A 25,124-nucleotide genomic window follows, 5' to 3' on the forward strand; every position below is an offset into this window, starting at 1 on the left:
GTCATTCACAACAAGTTTAAGTTCTAGTCAAGTCTGAGGGCGATCACAGCAACTCTCAACTCCAAACCCAAGTCATGGTGAAATACCAGGTTGATCACTGCAAGTCTCATCATTCAAGTCCAGTTTAGGTTTTTAGGCCAATTTGGGTAATTCAAAAATCAATGAGGCTGAAGGTCGAACATTAAATATATTGTCTTTGTGCTGTTTTCAATTTGGAAAAGTTAACCAGTCTAAATAAGCAAACCGCAGTTCAGGATGAAATGAAATGAAAATTACAGCGTTTGAACATTTTCCATTCAAACCTGCAAACGTTTTCCAACAACTGACGCCAGTTCCTTTTAATGCAGAGGCCTAATAATTAAATATTCAATGTGTGTGACCATGCAAGGCCTGTCTGTTTTATTGGTTTTATGGGATTTTACCGGGTAAAATCTTGAGATGAGAAACTTTTGGCTTTGAGGTTTAATGTCACGTTCGGAGGGGTGAAGTCCAAGTCCAAATCAACTTTTTTTTTTTTTTTTTTTTTACTTCTTTTTATTCTAAAATAGTGTTCTGCAGAGAAAACAGCTGCCTGGATGACCACGAATTCAAACTCTATCGCTGCATGTTGATTCTGACACGCCTCAGGCTAGGAAATGTTTCAAATTAAAATGAGAACAATCCAGTACATGGTCAATCATAATTTATTCTTATGCTAAAATGTACAGCATTTTAAGTAACTGACAAAAGGAGAAAAGTCATAAATACAAGAATGTCATTCTGTCCGATTTTTGTGCACATAGCCAGGTATTTCCCCCCTGTTCTTACCAGCAACTCTGTACAGGTACAAAGGCTACAAAAGAGCAATATAAACAAAAACACAAGTACAAGTTGCGTTTTACATGCAATCCATTAGCTTAGTTTGGTCTATTCACAGGCTCTATTCTTCTACACTTCGGTAAAATATAAATCCAACATTTTATAAAGATAGAAAACAAATCTACAGATGGAATGAAAACGTAGCTTTAAAGGCATTATGTAAAATATCAACTTTGGACTAAATTTATATTTTCTTTATTGTTATTCATCGTTATAATCATTTAGTTCTTTTAAATTCTGCCACACTTCTGGACATTTTGAAATGTTTTAGAATTTTCAGGGTACAAACACTGAGATATGCTTTGTTATTTTGACAGAAATCAGTCTGCTTTATTAAACAGAAAGCTGCCTCAAGGAGATCTGTTACAAAAGACTTCAGAATTATACATACATAGCAATAAAACCTCTCAAACCGAACAGAAAACAGGACTAAGTTTACATTTTTTTACATTATTAGAATTAACAAAATATAGTTTCATCTTTCTCCCTGTGGAGGGAAACCTAATAAAGGCCAAATATCTTTAAAATGGCTTGCTATTAAGCACAACACTTGTACAGTACTACTCAATGCACTGTCACTAACAGAGACTGAAGCATGCTAGTTGTCACTTTACAAAATAAGTACAATAATTTAAATATACAAAGGCATGAGTATAGTACAAACTAATTGTCAGCACTGTTAGACAGGTACACTGAACAGGTTCAAACAGCCACTAACTCCACTTGTAGCAGGCACATTAAATGGCTTCATTTGAGGCTGCTACACGACTGCAAGACCACTGATGAAATCTCTACCTCTGAGCTCTGAACCCGCCTGCTCTAAAGACACATCAGAGACACTAACACTAATTAAATAGATTTTCATCGTAATGATGTAAGGCTTCCCATTTGGAGAAACAAAAATACTTTTGAACATTAGCTTCAAAGTTGACTCACTGATGAAAAATTTTGCATTCTTTCCAAGTGCTGCTGCTGGTTTTTAAGTCATAAACAATAACAAAAGGACACCAAAAGAAGAGAAACAAAAAGGCCAGATCAGTGCATCTTTAAACAGCAAAATGCACGTGAGAAGAAACAGCTGAGTCCTGCGGAGAGTTACCGCCTGATGAAAGGCCCCTTCAGGGACTGCTTGGACATGCCTGTGTTCATGTAGCCATGGTGACCAGCTGGAGTGTACACCATGTTGCCATGTGGTGGAGCCTGCATGGGCTGCTGGGGGTATGGCTGTGTTCCCATCATTCCCATCTGCATAGAGTACTGGGGTGACTGGTTCATATAGGCATGGTTGCCATGGTAGCCACTGTTCATCATGGGCTGGCTCATGCTGTAGCCATTCATGGCATTGAGGGAGGGCATGTTCATGGAGTTGACATTGTAAGCTGGTGCCGGCATGATGTTCACGCTCATGTTCATGCGCGGCATGGCGGCCAGCGTCCTGGATGGCGCCTGCATGGCCACAGTCTGTGGCGGCTGGGCGTACATCTGCTGCTGGTGGTGCGACAGCGGGGCCGACTTGGAGCGTGCGGAGATGTGACTCTTGGCGGCCATTTGGGGCTGGATCCGCTGCGAGGGCGTGATGCCCATGTTGCGCTGTAGCATCATGGGTGGTGGAGAGCTGAGATTCGGGGGTGGGGTCATGGTGGCCTGCACCTGTGGGTTGGGGACTCGATGTGGGGTCTGGGACAAGGAGACCAGGCTGGAGTGCTGAGATGACAGCGAAGGGGTGTTTGCATAAGATGTGATGGGGTGTGAGGCCGAGTGGTTGAAAGGCAGCGAGTGAGGGTGGTCTATGAACGTGTTGGTGAACTGCTGCAGTTTGGCCAGACTGAGGCCAGACGACTGAGAGTAGTGCCCGCTGCCATACTCGCCCTGGTGGTTGATCCTCTCATAGAGGGCGAAGTTTGGGTTGCCAGATTCGGGAATGTCAGCCAGCTGCATGGTGGTGGTGAAGTTGGGGGGTATGGCACACTGTGCCATGGGCTGCTGCTGGCTGTGCTGACTGTGTTGATTGTGAAGGCTATGCTGAGCGTGCTGATTGTGCTGGCTGAGCTGATTGTGCTGCAGGTGGTGATTGTGGTGGTGACTATGCTGGTTGTGGGGATTGTGTTGACTGTGCTGGCTTAGCTGATTGTGTGGACCGTGCTGATTGTGTTGGCTGTGCTGATTGTGTGGGCCGTGCCTGCTGTGAGAGTTGTGTTGACTGTGTTGGCTGTGCTGGCTGCGCTGGCTGTGTTGACTGTGCTGGCTATGCTGGCTGTTGCTGGGAGGCCTCTCCACCACTACGCAGCCCTGCGGCGACTTGACGTTGCAGTGCGGTGGCGAGCTCAGACTGTTCTGCTGAATCATCCCGCAGCTGCCGGGGTTGACGGCAGCCATTTGCTGGCTCACGGCACAGCTGCTCTGGGCCAGGCCACTAGGGGGGATGCTGCCATAGGAGCAGCTGTTCTGGGAGGGGCCTGCCCCACAGATGCTGCCCCCCATGGTGGAGTCGTAGCTGCTGGGGTTCTCGTAATTCTCTGTGGTACTCTCGATGCTACCCAGATCGCTGAAGCCACTGTCCACCACCTGCTGTGAGTGATCTGACACCGACGGCACATCCATCATGGGGCTCGTCTCCATGTTGTGGAGCGAGGGCACTGAGATGGCACTGTGGTCGGGGCTGATCTGAGTGTAGCCGCTCTCCAAGATGGAGACAGCCGGGCTGTTAACAGAGCGTACGGACTGGCTGGGATGGGATTGCGCGGAGGAAAGGGGACTGCTGTGGTCTGACTGGGGGCAGTCATCCAGCGAGGTGAGCTGGGGGCTCTGGGCCACGTGGGCGTAGGTCTGCAGGCTTCTGCAGGGCTCCTGGCTCTCCACACAGTCCTGGAAAACATTCTCCCGCTCAGTCTCCTGCGTCAGGGACTGAACAGCTTGGGCTGTCTCTGAGTCAATCTCTGTGCAGATTGGAGGGTCCTCCCTCAGCACGGGACTGAGTGCTGGCCTCTCTGCAGGCTGAGGAGGTGGGTGATCCGGACATGGACTGGGCGTGCTCTCTTCCTCTGACTCAGAGTCTACAGGGTTATCAGAGTCTACAGCTGCTACCGAAGCGACTGCTACTGCTTCAGGTGGTGGTGTTGCTACTGTCGTTTCTGTCACAGCCTCCTGGATGCTTTCTGCAGCGGTAGCTGGTTCCTCTTCACTACATGGTACTGTAGAAACCTGCTGACTCAACTCAGAGTCGTTGTCTTCTTTTGGATCTAAAAAAGGTGGGGTGCACTCGGGTATTTCTTTCAAACTCTGTTCCACATCTGCTTTGCTGATCTCGGCATCTGCTGTCTTGTTGTGACTGTCATCTTCATCATCTGCATCCTGATCCTCAATTTGAGTTCTCTGCTCATCCTCCTCCTCATCTTCCTCATTGTCGTTCTCCAGTGAAACAGCACCCACTGTGTTGTGTTCCACATCTTTGGCTGGGGAGTCCTGACCGTGCTCACTCTCTCGGTCTCGCTGTTCATCTTCGGGTGGTCCTGGGGAATCAGCTCTGTCCTCAGGCCTTGGGGACATGGCACCAGGAGAAGCAGCAGGTGAGCATACTGGAGAAGCCACCGGTGATCCTTCAGGGGAGCTTGACTTCTGGGAGGCATGGTCAGCAGGACTTGGGGGCTCGGAGGGAAGCCTCTCTAGAGTTGTATCTGGACTAGCCAAGCCTCTGCCTGCTTTGCTGCCCTCGTCTGCACTGACAATATCCTGGTCTGGTTCCCCTTTCGCTTCTTCAGTCTGAATATGGTGCTGCTCTGCTTCCATTGGGGTTTCAGGGGGTGTGTAGAGATTGAGCTTGAAGCCCATCTTTCGTTCATTCTTTAGCCTCCATTTGGGAGGGCCTCGTTTCACTCCTTTCGGCCAGCCTTTCTTCCGTTTCACTGGACGGGGTCTGCTGGGTCTCTTAGAGAGGATGTCAGCTCCTAATATAAAAAACAAAATTAAAAAGCAGTTCACTATTTTGTCAGAGAGATAAAACAATCAACTATACAACAATTTTATGAGAAGTGATGTAGCACAGAGTATTTTTATGACAGTCAAGATGCAAATACCTTCATTCCAGTGTTCAAGATTGTCTTTCTGTGCATTCTTCTCCAGCCTTGGGCGACCTCTCCGGCGTTTCATTGGTGTTATCGGAGTCTTGTCCTCCTGTTCCTCCTCCTCCTCTTCTTCCTCCATCTCGCCCACTCTGCAGGTGCGCTCCAGCAGGGGCATAGGACGCTCATCCTCTGAGTTATCGAACGGCTCGTTCAGCACCTCAGTTGTCTCAGAGATGGTTTCTGTTGTAACACTGCTGTTTATTCTCTTCCTTTTACGCCCTCTCTTCTTGAGCACAATGTTTCTCTGAAACAAAAATAAAAGGTGAACCAGTGAAAACAGAATAAAACCTCCAATGAAAGTAGAGTAGTTTTGTAAAGACTGAAAACTAGGGCACTAGGTGGATGACCTCCATGAGGATATAGCAGGAAGTCATTCAGGCTTCTGTGCTAAATGTAAAATGTTAAAACCACACAGTGAGGCTAAATGTTTGAGCAATGCAGCCTGGTGTGGAAAACCACAAATGAGACAGGCAGAGTAAGCAGAAACCACAGTCTATATTTTACATTCTCCAGTTGTTTCCCACCGGCTGCCTACGACTCAACCGCTCTCTTCTCCGAAATCCTCCACAAGAAGAATGTGAAATCAATACTGTAACTAATGCACTAAATAAACTCCAACAGCCAGCGTCGTTCTTTTCTGGTTTCCACACAGTTTTTGTTGAAAAGGTCTCCCTGACATCATGCACCCGGCTGTAATATTATCTCCAGCACAAGGGGGCAGTGCCATATAGACAGAACAGATGTGAGAAGCATAGAGGAGGGCAGTAAATTAACCATGACCATTGACAATAGTACAAGGTTTAGCCTGCACAGTCTCGACACCAGCAGTGAAAACACAATCTATTATCTACAGCTGCAGGCACACAGGGAGGCTCCGGATGACAGGAGGAAGCCACTGAACCCTCCACTGAATTCATGAATATTTATCAAACCCTTCCAACTCACCAGAGTACACAACACAGTCCCTAATGAAGGAAAATATCTGATGATGTACATTCAATTCCACTTTGTCCTCGAATAAAACTCCAGATAATCAATGAGATAATCCCACTGGGGAGAACAGCTGACTTGTAAAAGAAGCATGATTCATCAACAAACAACAAAAGTCACCTTTCTCTTTGCTGCAAGCATTGCGTGAGCTTTTGTCAGGATGGGTGGTGAACCATCGGAGTCATCATCATCGTCATCGTCATCGGCTTCGTCATCACTCACTTCCTCTGACTGCTGGATGCGCCTAGTCCAGGACAGTGCAGGGCGGCGTTCGTAGGTCCTGTAGGGAACCTTGCAGTGGACCTTCGTGAGAGGTTGCCTGCTGCTGTGAGTCATCATGTAGCTCTCTCTCTCCTCCTTCTCCCAGCAACTGGCCTGCTCCTTCAGCCGCTCAGCCTGGTAATTAAACAGACAAGACGCATTATCTCTGGGAAAGGCGCACGCACGGCTCCAACATCTGAGCAATGAGGCTAATGGGAAAACAAGAGATTGGAATTAACATCATGACAAATGAATCACTGCAGGTTTCTCCTGATAATAAGAACAGCGTCCTGATTGGATGTCTGCCCGTCATGGAGGAAACATTTCCGTTAAGCAACCGTGGAAAGATTGCATTTCATGGAATATTCAGCACTATCAATTATGTAGTGAACTGATTTAGGGCAATTTTGCACAACATTAGATGCCTGCTGACAGTGAGAATGCCTTTCCCCTTAACGGCCTCTATTTGAACTCTCCAGCTAATCAAACAAACATCCAATAATAGCATTGTAGGGAAGTGTAAACAAACAACTACTGTGTCCTGATTGAACAAGGAGACCTACATCCATCTCTGCCTCCCTCTCCTCCTCAGACAGGACGGCACTGAGAGTCGTGGAAGGCGTCCAGCGCAGGGCATCGGGGTCCACCTCATTCCGGCGTGGGTTAGCCCTCAGGCTCTCCATGTGCCGTTGAATCAATCGCTCTCTTCTGATCAACACGATCCTAGTTCACAGAGAGAAAGACCCATGAGTTCACGCGCACAAAATAGTGAAGCACTAGCCAGGGTAGACAGAAGGTAGACAGAAGGTGATGTGTGGTTAAATACGAGCACAAAGAAGAGCTCCTTGGGACAGCAGGTGCTCCATGTCCTTGGGGGTGCTTAACCTGACTTACTTCTGTCAATATTCAGCAGCATTAATGGATATGCTGTTAAAAATACCCGCTGGCCTGGATAAGTCAGACAGCATACAGAAGCGGCAGCACAGGCTGAAGGAGACTGCGGCTGCGGAACTGACCTGCCATCCTGTCTGTCAATCATGCCAAGCTGCTGGAGAGTAGCGGCGATGTCATGTGGACACATCCCAGTGGCCCTGCTTATTCCTTTAACACTGATGTGTTTATCTGGGTGCTTATAAAGGTACTCCAGTATGACACTTTTCCAATATGCCAGGTAGGATAAGCGACCCAGATCTGACAGCGGTTTCTCCGGGGAGCCGGCTTGTCCTTCTTGCCTGGTGAGAAGGTAACCTAAAAAGACAAGATTCAAACACAAACAAAATGCTTTAGTCAAGCTAGAGGCTGCTGCTGGGTTATTTCAGATTGCAATTCAGTCACTACACCCCCTCCCGTATGGATTACATATTCATGTAAGGATGTGACACCAAACCCTGGTTGGGATTTCACCTTCAAATAGTATAAAGGGAAGCGAGGCAATCAGTTTTCCTCTCCTTCAACCTCTGTCAGAAGCTATGATACATGCTGGCAAGGGCAACAAAGGAGGTTGAAAGAGGGGAGTAAAGAGGAAACAAAGCGACAGAGCGAAACAGAGAAGCAGCTGGATGTCATTGCTCACAAGAGACTGCACTTAGGAGAGATAACGAACAAGAAAAAAACCTAATACTAATATGTATCTGTGTGTAATTAGTTTTATAGCGGCCCTGTCAAGGGTCATCCATTACGAGCGGCATGAAATTAATTAATGCCTTTTAATGTGCACCCACTACCAAAAACCAAACAAGCAAATCTAATCACCAAACAGTGAACACATAATATTCCAGTAATCATGACAATATTCATTACTAAAGCTGAGAAGAGGAGCGTGTGATAACAAACACTTAGCAATGAATATTCAAATTAATTAATTGAAAAAAGCCATATTTCATTCTGTGTCATTTTACAAGTATATTATCATTAATAAATGAATACAAAAGAGCTACTCTGCGTCCTTTGAATTATGATTTGAAAGAAAACATTTTTCACACAGGCACCCACTAATGCTCAGCTCTCAGAGCTACCTGAGACAAAGTGTTCCGCTAATACAATCCAATATAACAGAAAATCTTAATCTAAACAACTTCCAGCTCCAAAGCTACATTTTCCAATAAAGCCTTCAAAGAGCTCAGAACTCAGCTGTGTTCAATCTCCCTTAATCCCTGTCTTTGTTATCAGCACACTCTCAATATCACAGATCCTCTTGCATCTCTGTGTCTCAATGGCTCCCAAAGTGAACAGGAAATCAAATGCTCCATTACCGCCCGCCCGCCCGCCCACCCCGCACGCGCTGCTTTCCCTTCTCTTCATCACACGCAAACTCGGCAATGAGACAACTCTTGAAAACAATAAACTGCCTTTAATGACAAAAAAACTGCCTGCCTAAACACAGAAATCCACTCAAGGCAGCAACTGTTTTCATAAGTGGACCGCAAAGCTTTAAATATTGTATGTGTTGCATTTACTGGTCTAAAACATAAAAGCACTATCTACACCTCATCACAAGTCAAGGAGAGAAATGGGGGCTGTTTCTATGAAAAAGCTCTTCAGGCGATGCTTGGATGAAATACTATTGGCCATCAAATAATGCATGCAGTTAGAATGTAATGTTTCTCACTCCTAATCTTCTGTGATTGCCTAAGCACCGTACATGAATGCTCTTGATTAGGCTACTTCAAAGCCTTAACCAAATAACAGCACCTTGCCACAAGCTACAAATTCACCCCTTAATCTGAAAGTGTTTGTAAAGACCAATGAAAGAAGAAGAAGAAGAAAAAAACCTCAGTTCAGTGGTCTAAAAAAGCATTAAGGAACTTACTGAAATCAATAAGGAACCTTCCAAATCCTTGCCTTTGGTACTGAGGCATGATCATTATGCAGGAGACATTGTACTTCTGCTGGCAAAGCTTTTCCTGAGGGAAGGAGAAACAGATCAAGTATGTCAGAGCTCTGCTGAAGCTGGCAATTTACTGCACCTGCCATTGTCCTTGTCTAAAGCTGTGCACGTGCACGCCACAGACACAGGGTAATGAGCTTCCACTGGAAAGTTTCACTCTGTTCTGAATCATGGCTCCAACAAATGATAGTTATCTTTTTGTTGGTCAATCTGTCAATTATTTTTCAAAGTGATTTTTGTTTTACAGTCCAAAACTTAAGGATAATTAAATTACAATGATGTCAAGCACACAAACACAGGAAATCCTGACACTTTAGAAGCCTGAACCAATGAGTATTCGGCATTTCTGCTGGACTAATCGATTAATCGACTCATCATTTACTGTGAATAAGATAAATCCACGTTACAAGAGCAGACAAATAACAGTAAGGTCTTACTGTATCAGCATCACCATTCAAAAATGATGTGCGGTATTCCTTCATTTCCCATATAATCACTCTGTAATTCTTACCTTGGAGAAATAGCCCACAAGATGACAGCCTTTCTCATCATTCTTTGTAAGTATGTAGAAGAGGAAAGGCTCCACATCATAATACAAGGTCTTGTGATCCAGGAAAAGCTTGGCTAACAGGCAGAGGTTTTGGCAGAATAGTTTGCTGACATTTCCATCAACCTAAACACGGAATAAAAAGAGCAAGAGGACACTATTCAAACAGTTCCCATTTTTTCCCTCCTCCTCCCAGAACCCATTCAGTGGAATCTCATGCAGCATACAGTTATTGCTTTATTGCTGTAAAGGGAAGCTGACCTCAAATACGGAAAGGTCGTCCTTTCTGTAGATTTCATTGGCTGGCGGGTGGAACCAGCCACACTTCTTTGTGTGTCTCTGGAGAATGTTTTTGCTTCTCATATACTTTAGACAGAACTCGCACAGATAAAGCTTTTGTAATCTGCCAGAGACAAAAGGGAGAGCTGTGGTTTGTACTTCGGCGACACTGAAATAAACGTTTCAATAAAATGCACCTCCAGTAACAAAGAAACCGGCATTATTTGTCACGTAAAAGCAGCATTACCTTGAATATTCAGGCGGGTAAGGCGATGAGTACCAGGTTTGAATCTCATACTTCCCAAATTCAATGACGGCAGGGCATCGCATGGAGTCTGTGTTCATCAGAGATCCCGTTCTCTGTGAAAAGATCGAATACAAGAAAATGGATAAATGTGGTGACCCAGATAATTGAATCTTACAGTGTCTCAAACCAAGATTGTGGCTCACAGTTCCCCTTGTTTAAATGAAAGATACATGAAATCTGACCAAAATCTGCCACCAGTAAGATCTTAAATACTTAATATAATCTTTAAGACTGCTGACATTTGGGTTAGCCTCTGAGACACTCGATTTCAGAATAGCAATACAAAACAAATTGGGATGAGCAGGAGTTTATATTTGTAACACGGTACACTAATCAAGATCACACTGAGATACCTTTCAATATATGAATTTTGTCCTTGTCATGCACTTCTGCCCTTAACACATCAATAAGGGTGAAGAACAGAGGGAAATCACGTGGGAAAGCCAAACTAAGGCTACAAACTCATAATCCTGCTGAACAAAGCCCGACTGGAAGAATATGATATTTTGTGACTCCAAAATTGAAGGTAGTGTGGTTAAAAAAATGGCTTCCATGTTAATATCATCTGTGCTTGTCCTTTAATTGTCATATTGGCAAAAGATTGCAATAATGAAAATATCTGGAAGAGAAAATTACTGCTGATTTGTTACTTCATACCTAAATATACATATACGGCACAGGATACATATATATACATCTTTATATATATATTTTTACTTGAAAATGTCAAAAAATAATCTAAATTTCCTGTTGATGTGTGACATGCTTAGCCCTCTCCCAGTTTTCTCACCTGCACGGCGAGTTCCTGCACATGCATGAACGTCTCAATGTCCTCCTCTGTGACGTGGTCTCTGGACATGGCCGCGAACTCGGCTCTGGCCTCCTGCTTCACGCGCAGCTCCCCGTTGTGGCCTGTTACAGGCACAATAACACGACATCAACACATCAGACAGCGCATCAACACCGTCCTGTTTGAAGCAGCCGTGGCTGAATAATCTCATAAATGCATTCTATGCAAATGTGTTTATACTTTGAGTACTTCTGCTGAGCCCGTTTGAGGCCGTGTCTCTGAGGAATTTCATAATGTATCATCTTTGCATGTTTATATGAAAATCCCTAATGTAATGAAGTGAAACTAAATCACTCTAATTGCGTAACTGCTTTCATGTGCTTAGTCATCCACCAAGACAGTTTCCCATGAATGAAGAAGCAGATGCAGTGAAGGGAGCGAGTGTCGACATGAAAAGCAACTGATGCTGGAAAGCAGGCAGTAATTTTATGAAAGACATCAACACCATGACTTAACCACCAAAACAAAAACCCATTACAAGTGGACGTGATGTGTCATTAACATATTTATGGAAATGTGCTGTTGGGGTAAGTAGTGTTTGTGCAGTATATTGTTTAGAACTGCTTGAAACATATATCCATTTGTTTTCCTTTTCACTGTGTTATTTTTTTAACTGTGACTCCATTCGTGAAGACAGTGAAATGTAAGGGTTACTGAACTTCTGGCTGTAATCATCATGTCAGTTCTGAGTCAATTTGGGTGGGGTGAATCACTGGGTTGTATGTGTCTAATGACCGCTGGAAGTGAGGTTGAGTGGAGACAGAGATTTCAAGAGTGAGGGTGGGATGAGGAAGAGTGCTGATGTGACTACAGCCTCTACTAGGTAGTGATCACAATGTGTGCACTACTGCAGAGGGTCAAGGACAGAGCAAGGAGCAACATGAGGGAGTTAGTGGGCCATGCACTATGACAAAAGCCAACGGGCGAGAGGATGGAAGCCACGTGAACTCCGCAGCCAAGTCAAAACGCAACGAAACTGGGTTAAGAAACTAAAAGAATTCAAATTAGGCAGAAGATTAGTAGTCTGTTAGAATGTTGAGGGTGTCTTCTCAAAGAAAAGATTAGCTCTAGTCTGGAAAAAAAATAAATAACTGCGAGTGTCAAGCTTTAAAAAAATAAAGAAGAAGCTTAAAGGTGTGGAGACGCAGGTCTTGGCTGGAGTTTCGAGCCTTGCTTACCATGATTATTCTCAGGCTTAATTCTTCCGTCTGTCAAGTCTCCCTTTCCTGGTGAGGGGGCTCCCTTCTGAGGGCTCACTTTATACCTCAGCCTGCCTAGTGTCCTGTGCTTTTTAAGGAAGGGGTTACGTTTGAAATGACTGACAATCTTAAATGGGTGTCCTCTGGGTCGGCCCGGCCCTGCAGATGTGGAGTGTAACCTATTTTTATTAAACTCATTCTTTCCAAGGCGCTGGGGCCCCGTTTTGGACGCATGGGGTGAATCCTGCTTAGGGTGCATGCGCTTAGGTGGCGCGTAGCAAGGTAGTCTCTTTTTCCGCGACTGTCCCTGAGTAGTATAAATGTGAGAGAGTCCGTCAAATAGTCCCTTAAGTTGGCTGCTATTGCAGAGACTACTCAGGGAAGGAACACTAGACTGGCTGGAGGAGCTCTGGGGTGAGTTAGCAGAGGTGGAGCTGCTGGACACCTGCAAAGGGGGGCTAAGTCCCGGCAACGTGGGAGCGGAAGGAAGTGCAGGGGACGAGGGGGTTATCTTTTGAGTGGCGTCAGCAGCAAAGGCGAATGGCTCTGGTGGCTTGGACAGTTTGGGAGGACCCTTGTCTCTAGAGCTTAACTGTTTGGCGGGCGACTCTACGGCAACAGCTCGCGAGCGACGGCCCACGGGGGAAGGGGTAAAGAATTTGGAAAGCCCATCGATAAGCCCTTTGGTTTTCTTGTTAACGGTGAGTGTAGCTGGGGTGGAGGTGGGCGTGAGAGGGGGAGTGGTGGTGGGGGTGGAAGTGGTGAATTGGGTGGCGTCGACCGCACAACAGGGGTCTGCAACAGCCAATCTGTCTCTGGCGTCCTTCACAGATGCAGCATGACCAGATGAAGGTGTGGAACAGACGGTAATCTTTTGACCCCTACCAGGTGACCCCCTTCCTCCAAGTGCTACCATGGAGCCGTCACCACTGGTTACAGACCTGCCAAAACAAGAAAGACATAGATCTCAGCGCAACATCATTTACTCAAGCGATGTCCTTAAATACAATTTTGAGGTGCTAGTACATGTATCTAAAATTTATTTTAAAAAAAGTTAAATCACGCAGAAGTCAATAAACAATCAATTTCACTGTCGCTTGTATTTATTTATTGTTTGCTTGGTGTGTTCTTCTTCTCTGTCAAAGAAAATTGCAGTTTACTACAGCTCAGGTCTTGGTTTACTAGTTTTACCCATATCTGCTGAGATAACACTGTATGCACCAAAGTAATTGCTTAGATCTGTAAACATCACACACGACAGTTGGTCAAAGCTGAACCAGAAACTTCAGCCTGGAAACTGTGATGGATGTTTGCCACAGACAGTTGTGGTAACAATATTACAGTTGGGCTAACCTGGGGACTTGTTTCAAGATGTCCCTTTTGATTTCTTTTCATTAAACTTAATGAACTAATATTAGCACTTTAACAAAGTGCTAACATTCAGATTATTGCACACTTACATTCTTTGTTTAAGCTTATTTCTAGGCCTTCCGATTGGCTTTGCATATCGACGTTTAATCTGATCGGCTTTCTTGTGCAGCAGTTTCTTCCCATTCTCCTTCGGCCTGCAAACTTGGCAGATCCAGGTTCCTGGAGGGTGTCCAAACAGAGAGAGTACCGTTTGGGTGGGTTCATCAATTCAGAGGACATACAGTACATTCATTGGAAACATTTCCTTTAATACCGAGAGCTGGCGAGAATCCCACCAGCTCACAATGACAATCAATTACTCAGCACAAAGCGAAAATCCATAAGAAAAACATTGGGTCAATTCTCTGTCCAGTGAAATAGACTTCATGTCAGATTGCTGAGCAAAGCTATGCGACTTGTATGAATTGCCTGCCAAATGTCCTACTACGGTACGTGCACCATCATTACAAGCCTCGATGTAGGGTCAGTACTGTAATCCAGAGATAGCAAATCTCCCCGGGGATGCTGAAATAATTTGATATGCATGCAAAGCTTCTAATAAGCCAACGCTGCCTCTCTGTGTGCTGAGTGACAGCCCCATACGGCCGTCTGTGAAGAAAAGGCTTTGAAATGACAGCAGAGAGGAAAACAGAGAAGCCAGACAGTGTAAACACCTCACCTTTTGGCATTCTTGAAAGCGGCGGGTCGCAGCATTCCATGTGAAAGCCCCGATCACATGAATCGCAGAATAGCATCTCATCCTGAAAGGGAACAGCAGGCATGTGTAAGGGATGTCCCTGTTGCATACATGTAACACAGCCCCCCCCCCCGATCATTTTTTGGAAAAATAAGCCCAGTCGTGCACAAGGGGCTTTTTACAAATCTGAGGGAAACCAACAAATCCTCAGGGATGCACAAAATGAGATCTACCTCCAAGCCAGCAACACTGAAAATGGTGTGTTAAGATGTATGCAACATTATACTTACAGCATTTTTCCCCTGTATTCTACAGGAGCTGCAGGTTTTGCATTCAATACATTGCCATCGTAATCTCTTCACATTTGAGGTTAATTCGGGGGAAAACTTCAGACATGATGGATGCCCTTCGAAAGCAATGGAAAATGCGTATTAGCATGCCTCATTTTTAGCAGCGTTGACTGTGTCACAGAGCCAGAGACAAGGCTTTCTATTTATTCACACAGTAAGGTTAAATATTAACATATTATCTCATCAGAAACAATGGCGTGCCTGTATGTCCGCAACGCTTATCCCCCCCTGCCACAAGTTGTGTCTAAAAACAGTATGATCAAACATCTGAGCCGTTAATTACAGATAATTTGATCTTAATGAGGCAGAAACAGTTGCAGCACTCATTCTAATGGAAGCCGATCCATGAAAGTCATGTAAAAGCATGCCTTCTCCCTCACCCGGCTCCCTCTCATGATTGTAAAACAGCTGTTTTACAGTGAGAGCACAATTTGTGTACACTACGAGCGGTTAATGAAAACCACCTCGACGCTACTTAGTCAAATTTGAGCTATAAAAATGTCACCAGGAGAACAATTCCTTACGGCATTTAAAATAATTGTTCAAACATAAATGACTCCTTGGCAGAGGTAATTTTATGGGGGGTTAGCAGTTTTGTCTGGAACAAAAGAACAGTAAAGGAAATGCCACCAATCTGCAGCAGGAAAAGGGTTGATCTTTGATCCAGTGTGCCTGGTGTGCTCTATAAGAGGAATCTGAATTGAGGGAAAATGACTTGGGTGATTTCAGATTCTAAAAGCCACTTATGGAGCATCTGCCCTTCTTGAGCCCACTGAGGGTTGCAAGCAATTTGGATCCCTCCAGCCACTCAATTTGAACATTGTTCTTCCATTAAATCCCTTAAAGGGAAGTGAAAAATGTGGAGCAAGAATGTGACATCTGCCAAACCGATGCTGAGAACTGCCGGGTGATATGATAGTACACTGTGTATTGTCAGGTGTTAGATATCTGCCAACAATCACAGCTTTTTATAACCTTTATACCGAGGTAGATTTGATATCTCTGGTTCTATGAGGTGATTGTAGGCAATTCCACAAGTCATTGAGAAGAAATGTTTTATGAAAATACTGGATTTGTGATTAAGTGCAATAATTTTTTTCAAGTATTTCAGGCAAATAATAGATGTTTTCATCTCTTTAGAGAAACATTTGGCCAACTGATTTTCTAGAAAATGCACTTTGTGATACTATAACTCAACAGGAAAACAATTTTTACATATATAACTTCACTGCTACATAAAACGACCTTGAAATATACCTTGATAGAAGGTGTTATCCTTGTCACTCACTGCTACTTTTCTGAAGTTACAATTACTCACCAGGAAGGGGCATTAATTCAGTATTATTGTCATCTTCAATAGAATCAATTATTATTATATTGTTATCTTTATCTTCACAAAATCTGAAACTCCTGGGTCCAAATGAATGATTCCAAGCACATTTAAGCTAAATGCATAGTTTGAATATTTTACATTGGATTTTGCATATATATGCCATATTGCAATGCATAGAGTACATGTAAAATAACTGTTCTTCTAAATATTGTGATGATGATGATATCAGTCAAATCTCCCACCTCTATTCCTCACGATTTTAATTGTGAGCCTTTGCTAACATAGACATACAAGTTTTGTCCAGAATACAGTATGTCATAGCTTGTGAGAACATCCAAAAACTGAAGCGTTACACAAGGCCACTTACCACTGCTCCCACAGTCTGCACAGGACAGCAGCTCTTCTGGCCGCTTGTCCCGATTTGACTCTTTCGTTCCAAGACAGAAACTGCATATTGGGATGGGGTCAACCCGGAGCTGGGTGGGAACACAAACAGAGACAAACTGTTTAAAAAACAGAAACGGGCACAGACTGTGTATGAAGTGCCTAAAAGCCTGTTTGTTTTTGGACATTTTATCCTCTCAGGATTTTTGAGATCACTGTAGACATACTGTTGGTTAAAGCAGGACGATAAAAGCACGTTGTGATTTAATCAAATAGCTGGAAAAATATGAACTGCAAGCATAAGCTCAGTGAACGAAAAAAAGAGTTGACTTCTCACAGACTAGTAATGAATAATAAATGAATCTCATCCTCAGAGATACACTGCATTTGAGATCCACCTCCTTTATCCATTACATCTGAATGGGTAAGTGATCTTAGTAATCATAGTTTAAGGGCTTAATCCAATTCTTAAAGCTTGCACTCCAGTCTGAAAGGATTAACCAGCATGTAATCAAATTACCTCAATAATAAACCAGGCTCTCATTGTTACTGCCGTGATCCACTGTAAATGTTGCAAGTCTCAGAACAAACACTCATTTAAGGGCTTACGGTTAAGTTCAGAAGAAGTAAAATATGAGCTCAAGGTTTAAGAGGATTTCCCCATTGATCACTCACAATGAAGAGAGGCTGACTTCACAGAGGATAACTGGGGAGGACTTAGTGTCATCTCTTCATAAACCAGTCAGTCAAAACTTAACCAATCTCAGGCTGAAATCATGACCAGACTAAACTCAGACTGACGTAATATGGCTTTCACAAGGTGTCCCTTAAAATATGAGATCATATACACAAGCCTCTAGAGGCGCATCAAACAAACTGCTGCCTCTTGTTCTTGCTTGAGAGGAAGTTCTTAACGGCAAATAACACTCTCAGGGTGTGACCATAAATAACCCACCTCATCGTTAGTTTACACACTAAGGCCTCGTCAATTGACTGGAGCTTTGAAGGGCACTCTGGGGATGCCCATAATTAGTTCCTGGTTTCTATGACGCGGATCAGCGTCCCAACCTCGACAAAATTTGCGACCTCCAAATCTCTATTGGTCATGACCTGCTCCTGACCTGAGGAAGATCTTGTTTTTTTTTTCTTTCATATGTCAACAAACACAAAACAGGAGCATTCTTTCAACCTGCCACACCATCCAAACGAACCCCAGGGGTAAATGCATCGAGGACACAGTTGGGATTTGGTCATTGTTCCTGGTTGTTGTATCAATTAGCTGTTACGATGAGGGGAAGCAGTTTACTGCCACATCAGTGATTACACTATTTTCCAACCTGCCAGGTCAATATTTGAAAGCAGGCACTGGCATTAAGAGCTGACTGCTGCTCACACAGCTGAGATTTTGGACATAAAAACACTGAAATGCAACTGCGTGATGAGGCTGCACCTGTAGGACATAGCACTGTGGCTCAGAGGTAATCAGTGATTTTCATACCGTCTCTTGTTATGAAAGAGGAACAGAATATATTTCGCTCAGATTCAAGCTGGTCAGGTCTGCAACTGTGAGCAATCTTGCTGAAAGGGGCTTGTTTTTCGTATTCTTCGAAACCCAAATGCACAGAGCTGGTGTGGAATCACAACAAAGTGCACAGAAAGTTTACTGCCAACAATTCTGAGAACTGATTAATCGCTCGGGTCTTTCATCAAGCGAAAATGCCAAACATTCTGTTTTCCGCTTCTCAAATGTGATGATTTCTCTGTTTAAATATCATTGTAAATTGAATATCACTGGCTTTCAGACTGCTGATCAGATAACAGAACCAAATCGAAGAGGAGACCTTTGGATCTTAGAACTTGTAATAAGCCCCTTTTTTTAAAACAATTTTCAGACATTATATACTGAATGAATAACTGAAAAGATGAATCAATAATGAAAACATAATGAAGAAATGTTGGCTTTTGTCCTCGATCACAAGCTATTCTATGTTATCACTGCTAACAGATGCAGCCAAAGGCATTTGAAAGTAAGGCCTCAGTGTTGTGATTTCTTAAAGACTTATTACTTCTTGTTCGTGTACAAAAAGTGCATCTGTGTCATTTTTATCACGTTGCCTGCAAAGGCTAACTGAAATCCCTGAGTAAACAATTTCCTTAAAGGCCCTAAAACTCTGATTTGGGGCTTACAAACATCATAAATATGATTTCTGCAAGAGAATTAAAGATACAATCAAGAGAATGAATGTAAAGAGCTTGAAATTAATAAGACATCAGTGCTGATATGCAGCCTGTACATGCTGCTGATGAAATGCTCAGAGCTGATAGGCAAGTATTTTTTTTAATAAGTCTTCACTTCATAACATAGTCTCCACTGACTGAGCTATGAAGTCTAATCCAGGAACTGGAGAATTAATTTCCATCAGGAATATTCTTAGGCCTAGTGATTAAAACCAATAGCAATTTGCAATCTGCACAGCACCAAAATGTGAAAACAGAGAAACAAACACAGCTGAAGAGATGCTGATGATTTACTTGGGGATTCTAAATTAAGTACATTACAGGAAATTATGCTGCTTCAAAAGAGCAGGCTGTCCTGAGTGAGGGGGTGGGGTCCTATTAGAAAACTGCTGGTAGAGAGAGAGCTCAAGTGGTTGCATAACACAGCAGGGAAAAAAAAAAAAAACTCTCATTCCTTGCCTTTGTTCCTGCCAGAGTCTCTTCAGAATCTCATAAACTCTGCCCTTTTTTACCTCAAAGTATCTTTTATTCTCAACACACACACTCGTCTTCAACAATTGAACAGGCAGAGCTGTCTCATCCTTTGATGTGGACAGTAAACCTGGACTGGGCTAGGTGATGTCATCAGGCCGGGAGCAATAGGTTGAAATGTTCCAAATGGAAAACAGCAGGCCCTCCTCAGCTATGAGAACCATTGCAGGACACTGTGTCTCTAAACAGTTCTCAGTATCACTTTTGGCCTGACCACAGACACAGTCACAGTTGTGGCTGCAGTATCAAGGTGTCGCTTCCTGATTATTCACTGTGAAACTGGTGGGGAGCAGGGTGACATCTCTATAGCCTGATGCTGCTAGCCACTTCAGCTGCATAACTTGTGCATAAACTCTTAGACCGCACTTCATCTTGATAAGCCTGAACACGTGATCTGCAAAAAGCCTTCACAACAATCGAGATGACTATACGCTGCATTTTAGGGCCACACAATGAAAACTATTTTCCATGAAACACCTACTGTGCCTGACAGTATCTTAAAATTGTGAAGCAATTACAGAACTGCTGTCATTTTGCAGGCATTTGTCTGCAGCGTGTGTTATAGCTAAGCACCAGTGATAGAGACACAATCTGTGCAAACTATAAACCACCCCTGAGGTGCCAAAAGCAGCAGAAACAATGCAACCTGAAAGTTTGTTTATATGGTTTTATTTCCTCTCTGGGGCATCTCAGTTAGCACAAAGGTCATAATAGCTGCCTGCAGTCCGAGAATACTCTATCCTACCACACATACCTCAACTGCCATTTCTCGACACTTAAAAAAAAAACAACAAAAAACTAGTTTATGCTCATGCTCTTGTAAATTACCAATGAAATATCCCAAATCTGTTCATTTACGCTTTGCTACTCACAAGACAGCCAGCCACATCCCCTAAGGTCATTAGGCTAGAGTTACATAACCTGTGGGAAGCCTACAGCAGACTGCCTACCACACACTGTCAGCATGACTTTCTGATTATCCAAGCTCTCTTATTATGGAGACCAAAAGCAACACAGGCCCGAAAGGACACACTCTAGATGGCGTTGTTTCTGACCTGCCAAGATAGAGCGCCATAGATTAAGACCACAATCATAAAATTCCTATCAAGCAAATTCTGCTCAGTGGTGGCCTAAATTTTCTGGCTCCTGCTTGGTAATGATATAATGGAAATGCCACCATTAAAGTTCCAAAGAAAGTCCTTAGTTCTTGACAAAGCTTTACTACATGTTAAAGCTCGGCAGGAGTTTGAAATCAGTAACACTAATACTTCAAATTAATAACAAGAATATTTTGGCTAGATTTTTACTGCTGTGGTCACTGGGATGTTGCTTTAAGGAGGCAGGAGCATATGACAGACCAAAGTCCAGGGTAACACAGGGATAAGCATGAGTTGAAAAGAGTGACAATGCAGAGGCCAAGGTGTGTGTACCTGGTCTCGCTCATGGGGGAGGAGTGTCACTGATGACAGGACCAAGGGGGAAGCGCTTGGACACCTGGAGCCCCTTCCCTCCGCACTGCCATGGCTGAGCTTATACCGGGGCCCATTTTTTAACAACCTGCCGTTGTTAACTGACCGCTTGGCCGCCAGCCGTAACCTCTGCCGGAAAGCAGGGTTATCAACAATGTTTGCGAGGTCATCCTGGTTCCTCAGATACCTCTCGATGTTCTTTAGTGAGGAGCCATGGGTATCATCCAGGCCCTCGATGGCCCTCTTAAGTATTTTATTCCAATCAATATGGCGCAGATCACTTGAATTCCATATAGATTCCTTTGATGGCACAGATACATTTGCAGGCGGGATTGATCCAACTCTCCCAGGATATCCTGGGTCCTTGTAAGAGGCGCTCCCCTTATTTGTAACCTTGAGAATAGAACCATCATGAACACTTAATTCCAACTGCTCAAGGACGGTCTTCTTGTCCAGTCCATGCGATGTGGCCACCGCATGACAAATTCTCTCCTCTGAGGGCCTCTGCTTCTGCCTTTTGATTTTCTGTATTGCTTCAAGAATCCACTCCGTGTACAGAGGGTTTGCAAGTTTTACCATGGTTGAACAATTACACTCACAAAAATGTGATCCATACAGATTCCCCCTTTCTGCTGCTGAACACTGGGTACATCCACATCCTTAATAAGGTCAAAAAGTTATGTTCCACGCCAGCATCCACATATTTCTTCTCAATCCTGGATATCTGATACTGAACTTGAGGAAAAGTTGGCACGGGTAAATTCCACAATGGTAGTTACCAGCTGACCTGGAGCTTTAATTATTTAATCCCAGATCAAATCTACAAGGAAAAAGAAAAAACAAACAGGTCAAATACATGTTTAAATTACAACCTTCACTGGAATTTCTACTTATTTCCTCTTACAGTCTGTAAACTAGCATGTAGCATGTAGGATGTAGGGGCTAAGCTAGAGGAATGCAGGACTTTAAGATGTGTTACAACATGAGAGACAGATGGATAAAAACAGATGCAGGGGCTGTCATGGTTGCTAAAGAAATTCGAGTGACTTAATCCATAGTCTGACACCATAATCCACGCAGCAAACCAGATGTCCATTACAAAAGAGACTATTTTGTAAAAGTAAGTTTTAACACCATGTCAGGTAACGTTAGCTAGAAACTTTAACCGAGTTCTGGAAAAGTATAAATAGTCTCCTCGACAGATAAATATTTTCGGTTTCAGATTCCTTGTCGACGTGAGAAAAAAAAAAAAAAAAACACTTACAACTTAATATTTATTTCTGCAGCACGCAATTTCCAAAATGTCACCGTAACATGTCACAGTCTGACACACGGGAACTGACTAAAAGCACAAAAAGGAGATCATACGTAAAGTTTAACCGTTAGTTGTCCGCACGCGACTTTTGACAGCCCGACGTCCGCAACGACAAACCGATCGGCGCGAGCGTTAATGACAGATGTATAATCAATGCTCACTTCCTGACAGCTGCCGTTAGACGTTCGAGGCACGTCTTCAAACAACCACCGAGCCTTTAGACGAAGGAAGAAACCGGTAATAACTACGTAACAAACCCAGAGTTGTGTTCCGCTGAGTTGAGCAGATAAATGACAGTGCTGCCAGCATTACTGATGTCACCTAAACAGTCGCCATTTTGTTACAATGTTGTAGTTTACATGAATCCGACATGACGCTGATTACAATCCAATGGAGTCTCATTAAACCTTACCTACACTAATGTGCCCTCCCTAGCAACTTCAATATTGGCTGTAAAGACAAGATCCGATTTCTGGTTTGATAAAGCACATGTCAATCTTTATGTATGAGCTCACTCTAAGAGGCACGGCACTGGCTGTATGATCTGTCACTTCACTCAATTGACCCGCCTCTTAAGGTGCCGTCAGTGATGAATTCGATATCATTTACCTCCAACACTCATTATATCTGAACTTAAAGCTTCAACCGCGGCGACAGCGTGTTAATAAGTTATAAAAACACTACAACAGACACAAACTGGCTGAGTAACAATTAAATTAGATAAATATTTAACCTCATTTGCAAGGCGTTTAACACCGGCCCACCTTTACTTAGATTCCTCCTTGAAACAGTTGGTTACACTTGAAAGTGATTTGGAACATTTTGGACTTTAATTGGCTGTTTGTTAAATCTATCATTTCTTTGCATAAAACCTGCAAAGGCACAAGCGCCGATTTAAAGTGGAACACATTTCATATTATATCAATTCCAGGTAGCATATTCAAGACTCCTGCAGGCTAAAATGTGCCTAAGCTATCGCCTTTCTCCCTCTTTATCTTCCTCCCTTTTCATTATTTCCCCGAGAGGAGCCGTAATTCTCCTGATATTTAACATTTAAACTACGTGACGTTCAATTGGCGGCGATAAATAAACGATCCGCCGTGCTAAAAAGTAGGTTTTCTGCTCGCTCCACGTCTGCCAGCGGAATTATTAACGTCCTGTGTTGCGCTGTGCAAGGATGGCATGACCTCTTTATCACCATTAACTATCAAATATCTCCAATGAGGGAAAATAGTGAGCCCCGGAGAGAAAAGAGACGTTCAGGGGGGAATACAAGTTAACACGACTGCTGGGAGAGCAGCTCCTTCATCACTGCTCCTCAATTATGTATCGCTAGTTTCTTTAGCTCCCATTTCTCAGCTTCAGCTCCGCTCTCGTTTTCCATATTTTATTAGGAAATGATACACAGCCCCCTGGATTTTTCACAGCTTTTTTTTTTTTCTTTTTCTTTTTTGTTACATGTTACACAAACAGACCTACCTATGTAAGCTGCCGCCGCCGTGGGCGAGAAGAAGAAGAAGAACGCAAAACAAATTAACGACCAAGTTTCATGCAAGGATGAACATATAACTAGTATGAGGAGGAAAAAAAAAAAAAAAAAAAAAAAAAAAAAAACCCGAGGGCACAGGCTACCGTAAATATTTGCTGGTAGTTTACCTCTTCAAGTTTTCCCCCCCTCGGATACTCCTCTTCATTATCGGGGAAACGTCGAAGGATAAATGTACAGCGACATATCCGAGCGATTTCGTGGGATTTGATCTCTTAAAACGAAGGCTGAAAAGCTTGCGCCGAGACATGGAGAGGACCTGATAACAACTAATTGAAAGGTTAATCTACATAGCAGCCTGTGACAAAGTGGTACCCTCCCCCTTCTTCTTCTTCCACTGTAGACATCCCTACTTCAGTGTAGTGGAGCGGACCGTCGCCCCTTTAGTGCGCTCCTACAATGATATTGTCAATTTCACTTCCCCCCCTCCTCCTCCTCCATCAACATGTCCAGTGATGAGCCAAGAGAAACATTTTTACACTTCATATTTTTGCTGGATTAGTCTCGGCAGGGTACATAGCACTTTCATGTCATAACACCCCTATTAACATTTATTCCCTATGGGCACTTTTAACTTCCACTGATGTGCTGCAGATAGAAGCTCAAATGTGATTGATTTTGACATAAACACACAAATCGAGACTTTTATTTTGAAAATGAGCTGAATCTTGCACTGGCCAATAGTACCCAGGGCAGTTTGGGATATTATACACTAACACCCTAATCTGCTAATTAACTTCACCATGCCTTAGGAAGAGCAATAGTTGGTAGCAGTAATGTAGATCATTAAATTGTCAAGTCTTTAGATTTGCGCTCCCCTCGCTCATTCACCAACTCTTTAGCGGCATTAGAAATGCCAGAAAGCTCATTTTTCATGCAGTAATACAGATGTAATTAGAGAGATAATTGCTAACTTCCCATCAGATTATAAACACATGCTGTACTGTACAGGCAGCTTTAAAGGGATCTCAAATGAAAACATTTAACCCTTATAAAAAAGACATTTCCTGTGTAATTTGCATTCATTTAATTCATGTCTTGTTATTTTGTCATCATCTTCATCAGATGCTCTTATTACCTTGATGACCTGATTTTCTATTTACCTGTACACATTTACAGTGTTGATATCACTCAGTGTCTGATTGTCATTCAGTTCTTGACATTTATTTCTACTTACTGATAATTTGTGGTAAATATGTGCAAATAAAATGTTATTTCATTGAAATGCTGTTTTAAAATTTAGTTCAAGCAGGTGAAATGTGAATAACGGGGGGATGTGTTTAGGGCTGGTGTCATGATGGAGGCGCTGACCAAACCTGCCTGTGTCTGGTTATAATGAATGCCACCCTGGGCCCCAGCAGGTCCTCCACTGCTGCATGGGTCCAGGGATAATTTGAATTGGAGCATGTGCCATTGCAATCTGCCCATCCCCCTCCTCAATCCCTGCCAACTGCCACACTGGTGTTCACAAACACTGCTGCCCATCTGCGGGGCAAAACACTGGCCAGGGCCCCAGTTACTCCTTTGACTGCATTCAGAAAAATATACTCTG

General features: G+C 43.4%; 1 protein-coding gene across 7 annotated transcripts; it reads right to left on the reverse strand.

The window, feature by feature from the left end:
• Positions 1-667: 667 nt before the first annotated feature.
• kat6b (K(lysine) acetyltransferase 6B) lies at positions 668-23,950 on the reverse strand. Of its 7 annotated transcripts, none has more exons than XM_070991271.1 (17): positions 23,683-23,950; positions 20,673-21,531; positions 16,457-16,565; positions 14,697-14,812; positions 14,389-14,470; positions 13,760-13,889; positions 12,279-13,240; positions 11,041-11,162; positions 10,191-10,303; positions 9,926-10,067; positions 9,629-9,790; positions 9,040-9,133; positions 7,247-7,478; positions 6,794-6,953; positions 6,090-6,365; positions 4,932-5,223; positions 668-4,802 (listed from the first exon to the last, which is right to left on the reverse strand). In XM_070991271.1, the coding sequence occupies exons 2-17, from the start codon at positions 21,288-21,290 to the stop codon at positions 1,954-1,956; spliced, it is 6,459 nt and encodes a 2,152-aa protein (XP_070847372.1). In that variant the 5' UTR covers positions 21,291-21,531; positions 23,683-23,950; the 3' UTR covers positions 668-1,953. The 7 variants fall into 7 exon arrangements, with proteins under 7 accessions (XP_070847372.1, XP_070847368.1, XP_070847374.1 ...); XM_070991267.1 differs by having other exon boundaries at positions 12,279-13,243; XM_070991273.1 differs by having other exon boundaries at positions 13,185-13,240; positions 23,683-23,948.
• Between the last annotated feature and the right edge of the window lie 1,174 nt (positions 23,951-25,124).

Source organism: Chaetodon trifascialis, chromosome 21 (genome assembly GCF_039877785.1).
Source record: "Chaetodon trifascialis isolate fChaTrf1 chromosome 21, fChaTrf1.hap1, whole genome shotgun sequence".
Lineage (NCBI taxonomy): Eukaryota > Metazoa > Chordata > Actinopteri > Chaetodontiformes > Chaetodontidae > Chaetodon > Chaetodon trifascialis.